Source organism: Papaver somniferum, chromosome 1, assembly GCF_003573695.1.
Source record: "Papaver somniferum cultivar HN1 chromosome 1, ASM357369v1, whole genome shotgun sequence".
NCBI lineage: Eukaryota > Viridiplantae > Streptophyta > Magnoliopsida > Ranunculales > Papaveraceae > Papaver > Papaver somniferum.
In genome coordinates, this window is record NC_039358.1 from 185,276,979 (window position 1) to 185,286,040 (window position 9,062).

At 39.8% G+C, this 9,062-nt stretch overlaps 1 protein-coding gene across 1 annotated transcript; it reads right to left on the minus strand.

The window, feature by feature from the left end:
• Positions 1-968: 968 nt before the first annotated feature.
• LOC113309787 lies at positions 969-3,807 on the minus strand. The gene is made up of 2 exons (XM_026558302.1): positions 1,492-3,807; positions 969-1,407 (listed from the first exon to the last, which is right to left on the minus strand). Exon 1 carries the CDS (start codon positions 3,768-3,770, stop codon positions 2,541-2,543), a length of 1,230 nt encoding a protein of 409 aa, XP_026414087.1. The 5' UTR covers positions 3,771-3,807; the 3' UTR covers positions 969-1,407; positions 1,492-2,540.
• Positions 3,808-9,062: the final 5,255 nt, after the last annotated feature.

The window sequence follows — 9,062 nt, forward strand, 5'->3', positions numbered from 1 at the left end:
TGAGGTGGATGAAGTCTGAGGCAACGACGACGAACAAGATGTAAAATCCACGACTTCATCTTCATCTATGTGTTGAATTCTTGGAGTGTATGAGGTTGCATATCGAGTTGTAGGCATTGATCTTGAAATACAAGAAACTTTGATATGCATTGAAACACCTCCTTCAGACAAAACACACTCAGACTAATTCAACAGTATAACCTTCAAAAACTCTCAAATCTTCACAGTTACAAAACAAAGAAACAGGGCTAACTAGGAGTTAAGGAATGGGAGATTAAGGATTCAAATTAGGCAAACCCCAATCGAAAACTTAAAATGCCATTCATTGACCCACTAATTAAGACAAAAACAGCAAACCTTCACAGGAAAACTTCCAAAGCTGCTCAAAGAATACCTTCCCACTGAGAAAACCCCCTTACTACAACAAAACCTTCAAATTTCAACAGGAAGCTCCCCACACACTAAATACTCAAAGAAGCTGCTTAACTAAACCTTTCTCAAAGAACAGAAGTGAGCAATTGGAGTTTCAACATTTCTAATTATGTGGAAACATTCACAAAGCATAAAATCAAACCAATTACTATAATGTGCTAACCCTGAAACTTGAACCCACACACCCCTACTGCTGTATCAACAACCACTTTCACAACAACAAAAAATCAAAGCTCAAAATTGATTTAATTATTATTATTATTATTATTATTATCCCTTATTGATACTAATTTAATTATTTTCATCTATATTATAAGTGTTTTTTTGTTTTTTTTGTGCTTTAACTAACTATCCATAAACAATAGAAAAATTAAAGAGATTCATACAGAACTTTTGTTGGTAGCCTAGCAACAAGCTGAGAACTTTATAATAATAATAATAATAATAATATTATTATTATTATTATTTTTTATAAGATCATTCAGGGCGTTTTATTAGCAAGACGACAGAGTGTATATTACAAGTCGATAGAAGAGCCACTCAGAGCCACTCAGGGCGTTTTCTTATTATTATTATTAATATTTACACGTGAATGGGAGGAAGTCGGACAACAATCTGTGCGCCAACACCCTTTTGGATAGCCAAACCTATCCTATTGAAAAGCAAACCTCCTACTTTGTTGTTAGTATCATAGTTAGGCATGTAATTCTTCAATCTCCTCAACAGCAAAACAAGGTCCTCTCCAAGCTCCCCCATCGTCGAGAAGGTCAAGGCATAAAACCGGTATCCTTGAGATGTGCACTTGGCTAGGTATTTGTTGCATTTACGAGCAACCGCCGCAGAAATAGCGTGCCCCGGTGTGAAGCAACGAATTCCACCGCCGGTGAAAGGCGAAACTCCGGTGACGTCAAAGCAAGTATCTTGTCCATTTTCTCAATTGTGTATGAATATGTCAGCAGGCTTGAGAGCTGTGTCCTGTTCAGAAAGAAATCCCAAAGAGAATTATTTCCTAGCCGCAACGCCGCATCCATAGCAAATATCCATGATAACGTCTCGTACCAAATCGTGACGAAATTTAAGGCCAACTTCACTTGCACAGTGGAGTGCATGATCACCAAATACGTCCATGCCGCGACCACAACAAGAGCAAGTGCTATCTTCAGCAAATAGTGGAATGTCGAGCCGATACTGAGCTACGTCACGGAACTTCCTAGGTCCGAGTGATTGGTTAAGGCCGACAATTGGAATGGCTTTCAGGTAGTCCATGGTGTAATCGAGTTGATTGCTTTGCCACAAAACTGCATCCCTCGCTGTCTACTGGAAGTTAGCCAGTATCTTTCTTAACAACATCAAAGAACTGGGCTTCCAAAGTTTTCATAGGATGTGGGGCAGTAGAACTGATGCTGAAAGAAGAAAGACCGCAGGCATGCATAAACTTGTTGAGAGCATGTTGGTAATTGTGGCTAGGGGCTGAAAGGTCCACGACATTCAGAATATTAGTCTGCAAGTGGTGAGTCTGGGTAAGTGAAGCCAAGTAATAATACTGGCTCGTATTCTCAAGAGTATAGATGCCAAACCCTCCATATTTCATAGGCAGTGCAACAAGCCGCTGTTGGAGTGGACCAAAGCCGGCACCATCACAAGTGATCAAGTGTTGGAGATATTTCCTCAGGTGGTGGTCGTAATGAGTAATGGCAGCCTGTAAAACTTGCGGAGATGTGGTTCGTAGAGTGAAGTATAGTTTAGAAACTCTTGTGCAATTGCGTAAAAGAAAAATCTCACTCTGCGGATCTTTCAGTTGTCTTACAGAATTCATTAAGTGGAAAGTTTTATCATCTATGGAAAAAACCAAGTCACTGCAGTATTGATGATCACAACTAACAGGCCCCCCAAGAAGCTTGACACCACTGGTAGGTCTTCCTATATCAGTTGGAAAAACATCTTCCATAAAACACCTCGGATCCGTAGATGGCCAGTAAATCTCAGTTTTCCTGATGTTTAAGTGTAGGCCTCTGGAACCACCTTCTTGCTGGATGATCTTAAGGGCCTTTGACACTTCCAACGTGTCGCCAACAATGGTTCCGTCGTCTAGGTACCATGCATGCATATCAAGAGAGCAGTTTGCGGCAATTTTGCAGACTAATGAATGTAAAACCAGAGAAAAAGAAGTGGTCCAAGGGGATCCCCTTGCTGGACACCCTTAGATGACGATAGATTGAGTCGTTATAATATAACCTAGCAGGTTGAGCATAGCAGAACTCGACCCACTTAGATATATGAGGGCATTTATCTCGTACTTCTCTGATTAGGGTTGTCCTATCTACCAGATTAAATGCATTCGAAAAATCAACTAGCATCATGGTAATGTTGTTTTCTGTACCTTTTAATTTCATTAGCCTGTTTGCTGCATGAAGAATACTCTCACCGCCACAAGGGATACCCACGCCATACTGGTGATTACCCAAGTAGTTGGCCATATCCTTCCCAACTGAGGTTGCAGCAATCTTGGAGCACAGTCGCCACCAAATTGTACCAATTTCTATTGGCCGCAAACCTCCATCTGGCTTGAGTAAGGGAGTTAATGGGGCACTAGCAATGTATTGCCCAAGAACAGCCGGACAATCACCGGAGAGCCACAAATTTACAACACCAGTTATTGAATTGAGTAACTCATCAGAAACAACAGCCGCAGGGCCACTCAGTGCGTCTAATAAGTGTTGAGCACGTAGTCCGTCCCTGCCGCAGGAAGTACCTTTCGGAAAGCTTCTAATGGAATCCAATACTGCCTTGCTGTCAACTGATATAGCCGCAGTAGAAACATTGCCTGAAAGAATGGTAAGAGGGGGTGTGTACGGATGTTTTTGTTGTAACTCGTGCAGAGTATCTGGATTATCTGGTGCAACTCTGTTATAGGATAAAATCCGAAAGGCTGCAGTGTAGAGGCCATTACTAATCTTCTTCCTGCATGCTTCCACGTTCGTTTTACGTTTCTTTTGACCTTGTTTCCTGCCTTTCTGAATCTCTTTATGCATCTGCAGAATTTGATGGACCAAAACAACACAGCCCTGTGGTTCCCTCCATCTAGAAAGAACATCGTTTATAGAAGCAGTCTGAAGTCTTTTCCTATTACCAGATCTTTCTTCAGTAGAACTTTTGGGAAAGTAAAGACTAAGTGTACATACAGGCAGAAGGAGCAAATGCAGCCATGCACTGAGATCATTGGGGTGTCCCAAAACTCTATCTAGGGATGATTTCAAGGATCTATATAAATTGAGTCTACAATGAGGAGGAATGCTTGTTATTTTTGTTACCTGTTTCTGGAAAACCAGATTGAGCATGTCCACAGATAAGCCAAAGAGTCGTCTGCCTGTCTAGAATCACTTGAACATTCACCAATATGCACTGAGGTGTTGAGTCTAGACTCAGGGATCTGTAATGTAGGCTTTTCAATCCCATATATTAAAAAATCAGCGCCTCTACCATTGTTTGGGCCCTTAACAATCCCTCCATCATGATCTCGACAAGGACGTTTCCAAGAATAGCATTGCATACATGGAACACACAACCACATCTGTAGTTAGCGTAAAACCCTTTCCCAAGCAGTGTATACACTTACCTCTATACGAATTCTGTCTCGACAGATAGAGATGTGTTTACTACTTGGGTAGTGTCTGTCATGTATATGCTTGATAATGGATTTTCTGACGTACCCTCTTCCACCAACACCATCTGGATATTCCTCAAAATACTTAAAGGGACAATGACAATATGTATCGTCATCTGAGTCATAGGCATTGCAAGCTGGTAGTTCTGGAAGAGTAACAGATGATCCGGAAGAAGAGCCTAAGTGCGCTGCATCAATCAAAACCACCGGAATTTAGACGAATGATGATTGTGAAGATCTTGATCTCGTCTGCGGCATTGTCCCAGGATGAAGATTCACTATAATCTTCATAGTAACTAAAAATTAGGATTTAGTGTGTGGGAATTTAGGTTTTCAATGCCAATGAAAACTCAAATTACCATATACGAAAACACTAATTAAACTTGCACCACTGAGGATTAAGGGTTACTCGAATACACTTCTGCCAAAACACCTCCTTTATCATCTTTGAATTCACGCAACTCTCACACAATTGATACCTAAAACACCACAAAACCTCCAAAACTGCAAAGAAGTACTGAATATCCTTGCACCACTGAAGAAACCAGCCGACCAATTGATACCGTGAATCCTCCAAACCACAGAACACCTCCCTTCACAAAGGATAAACTTCAGAGTTGGTGAAACTGCTCCCACAATGCAGAACTTGCTTCACTGAGGATGAAGAACTGGTGAAATTGCTTACCCCACTGAGAATTGAGAACTACGCGATTAACTGCTTTCAATCCAACCACAATAACCCACCTTAATACAACTCCAATTGCACACAACAATCAATATGAATGAAAAAACCCCAACCTTGAACTCAACTTTGACAAGACCCGAGCACCACTGAGTAATGAGAATAAATTGATCAGCCCTCTCCCCAGTTCAGCAATCGACTACAACCCCACTTCCTCAAATTCCCAAAACAGAACCCAAGAGCTGGAAAAACAAGAACCCAAAACTCTAAATCAATAAGAAATTCACAAAAGAACTACCCCTAATTCAGCCACAATTACACACAGCAATCAATTCAACTTCACTTCCACACAAAACCAATCACGAAATCAACTTCAGTTCCCCACAACGAACAATCTGATAAAATTTGAAACCTGTTAACTCCTTAATCCTCCCGTTAACTCCTCAAAGAACTTGTTCGAAATTTTCCCAGAAAGAGAGAGATAAATTGAAATTTATAAACCCCTAATTTTGATAAACCAACAAAGCACAAAAACCCTGAATTCAAATTCCAACACCCCTAATTCTGTAACACCAATCACTCTCAAAGAAACCAAATTTCAAAACCCTAACTCGAATATCAATCAACACTTCGAAACAAATTTGTTACAGCAAACACATACACGGCTTGAAGAAATCACTTACAGTGGAACGCTTCCTCAAACCAACAAACCATTGGAATCAAATTAGAACAAAGAATCACCCCCAGAAAAGCCCCAACTTTATTATTATTATTATTATTATTATTATTATTATTATTATTATAAAAGGGGCCAGGAAGGCTTTTATTATGAATCAAAATCAGTATTACAGGGGAAGGCGGGTAACCTAACAACAAGCTGGGCACCAACACCTTATTATTATTATTATTATTATTATTATTATTTATTTATTTTATAATTTTTTTATCATAAAAAAAGGCGCCGCAAAGGCTTTTATGAAAAATCAATATCGAAATCAACATTACAAGAGATGGTGGCAAACCTAGCAACAAGCTGGGCACCAACACCTTTCTGAATGACGATCCCTAGCCTATGAAAAAGAGAATTGCCTATTTTGAAGTTGGCATCATGTCTTGCCATGCAATTTCTTAATCTCTTCAGAAAAACAATAAAATCCGCACCAAGCTCACCAACAGTGGAGAAAGCCAACACCCCAAAACCATACCTAGTGACGTACAAACCTCCAAGTATTTATTGTTCTTGCGTGTGATAGCTGCAGAAATGGCATGTCCTGGTAAGAAATTGCGAGTTCTAGCATTAGTGAATGGAGAAACTCCCGTGACATCAAGGAAAACATCTCTACCATTCTCCCAATTATAAACCATGATGTCTGATGGACGAAGATCCTTGTTGTTAATGATGCCCAAAGAGACCTCTTTTCTAGCTACAACACCGGCCCTATAACACATATCCGCCAAGATATCTTTTACTAAATCATGTCTGAATTTAAGCCCAACCTCGCTGGCACAGTGAATTGCGTGGTCACCAAAGATATCCATAAGCTTCCCACAACATGAACATTTACTATCTTCCGCAAAGAGGGGTATGGCCAAACAGTATTGCAAGACCGAGATAAACTTCCTAGGCTCTACAGCCTGATTAAGACCAGGTATTGGTATTTCCTTGAGGAAATCCAAAGCATGATCCGATCTATTGCATTTCCAAACAGTAGCCTCACGCGTGGATAAAGGGAAGCTAGAGGGTACCTTTTCCCGGATAGCACCAAAGTAGATAGATGTCAAAGACTTCATGTAATGGGGGCGGCATCGTTAATGTTGAAATCAGGAGAGGAAATCCCACAAGCTTGCGTGAAACCCTGTAATGCACAATGGAAACCACGACAATGGTCAGTCGATATAGGAAGCCTCAAAATAGAATTCTGCAACTGCTGGGTCTGTGCCTATGATGCAAGGTAGCAATACTTCATGGTATCTGACATAGTAAGAATACCAAGACCACCGTCTTTGATGGGGAGGGTGACCAGTCGTTGTTTCACTAAGCCGAAACTAGCTCCATCACCAACAACAAGGCGTCGAATATATTGCATGATATAATCATCAAAATGGGCAGCAGCAGTCTGAAGCGCAGTGGGGAAAGTGGTGCGTAGGGCAAAATATAACCTCGAAACTCCGTTGCAGCTGCGTAAGTTGGGGTTAAGTTCCGCCATGATTTTGTACGGGGTGTGTTGATGGATATCTGCTACAAAGGAAGAGTCGCAGCCAGGAAAGAAGCACCACTGGGATTGTTGGCAGATCAGCATACCCCTTTGAAACCCGCAGATATACTTGTACACAGTTGGGAGGATGGTCGAGATACATGTTTTGACGTCACAGGAGTCTCACCCTTTACCGGAAATGGGATTCGAAGTTTCACTCCAGGCCATGCCATTTCTGCAGTTGTTACTCGCAAAAACAGTAAATACCTCGCACAATGCATATCACATGGTTTTGAGTATAGAGTACTGGCTTTTACTACATTGGGCGAGTTGGGCGACGATATGATTGTCTTCTTGCAGCGATTGAAGAACTGCCTTGGTAGTCATGATGTGAATAGCAAAGTAGGTAGTTTTTTTTTTTTGAAACGGTAGGGTTGGCTATCCAAAAAGGAGTCGGAGCACAACTTGTTTTCTTTAAGGTGTAAATAATAATATTTTTATAATAAAAAAATAAATAATAATAATAATAATTCTGTATGAATAATTTCAAGTTTATTTTAATAAAGGCCCCCAGAGGTGACTCTTAATAATAAAATAATAATAATAATAATTCTGTATGAATAATTGCCTGCTCTCGTTTTTCTTTCTCGTTGAATCCAACAGAGTTGGAAGATTCATCTTTACTTCTTCTTTGTAGATTCAATTAAGGATTTTGAAATTTCGAATTTCTCAGTTTGTACAGAGTCAGTTAGTTGAATCAAAGTGTTGAATTGTTTAGGTTTTTTTTTCCGATTGAAAGTGGTGTTTCTGTGAAAGAGGGATTTCTTTGTTCAGATTGTTAGTTCCGTGGAATTGAAGTGGAATTCGTGGTGGCTTTTCTCCGTAGATTCACTAAGGGTTTTTAGTGAATCGAATTTCTCAGTTTGTTGAATGTGAGTTAGTTGAATCAAGGAGTTGATTTGATTAGGGTTTTGTTTGATTGAAAGTGGTGTTTTTGTGGAGGGGGGTGTCGTTGTTCAGATTGATAGTTGCGTTGTTTTGAAGTTGAATTCGTGACGGGTCTTGTGATTTGGTTGCAAAGGAATCAATTAGTTCTTCGTTCTCAGAATTCTATTAGGGATTTTGAAGTCTGGTTTCTCTCAGGGGTTGAAGCCTTGATTTTCTCAGTTTGAAGAGGGGGTTTTTCATTGGTTGAAGCAAGAGTTCAGTGGGTAGAGATTTCTTAAGGAGTTTAACCACCACCTGAGTTCTGTAAGTGGTTTCTTTAACCTGGTTTTTATTTATCTGTAAGTGTTGTTCTGATTTTTTAAGGAGTTTAACCACCACCTGGTTTTGTAAGTGGTTTCTTCACTCTGGGTGTTTTTTTATCACAGATTTTGCTCTGGGTGTTTATTATCACAGATTTTCATAGAGGTGTTAGTAAAAATCAATTTTGAGCTTTGATTTTTTTTTGTTGTGAAAGTGGTTGTTGATACAGCGGTAGGGGTGTGTGGGTTCAAGTTTCAGGGTTAGCACATTACAGTAATTGGTTTGGTTTTGTTCTTTGTGATTGTTTCCACATAATTAGAAGTGTTGAAACTCCAATTGCTCTCTGTTCTTTGAGAAAGGTTTAGTTAAGCAGTTTCTTTGAGTATTTAGTGTGTGGGGAGTTTCCTGTAAAAATTTAAAGGTTTTGTTGCAGTAAGGGGGTTTTCTCAGTGGTGTAGGGGAAGGTATTCTTTGAGCAGCTTTGGAAGTTTTCCTGTGAAGATTTGTTGTTTTTGTCTTAATTAGTGGTTCAATGAATGGAATTTTAAGTTTTCGATTGGGGTTTGCCTAATTTGAATTCTTAATCTCCCATTCCTTAACTCCTAGTTGGCCATGTTTCTTTGTTTTGTAACTGTGAAGTTTTGAGAGTTTGTGAAGGTTATACTGTTGAATTAGTCTGAGTGTGTTTTGTCTGAAGGAGGTGTTTCAATGCATATCAGAGTTTCTTGTATTTCAAGATCAATGCCTACAACTCGATCTGCAACCTCATACACTCCAAGAATTCAACACATAGATGAAGATGAAGTCGTGGATTTTACATCTTGTTCGTCGTCGTTGCCTC

Excerpts from the sequence above, each read along its gene's own strand:
- LOC113309787 (XM_026558302.1), bottom strand. The coding sequence starts at position 3,770 with ATGCTCAATCTGGTTTTCCAGAAACAGGTAACAAAAATAACAAGCATT.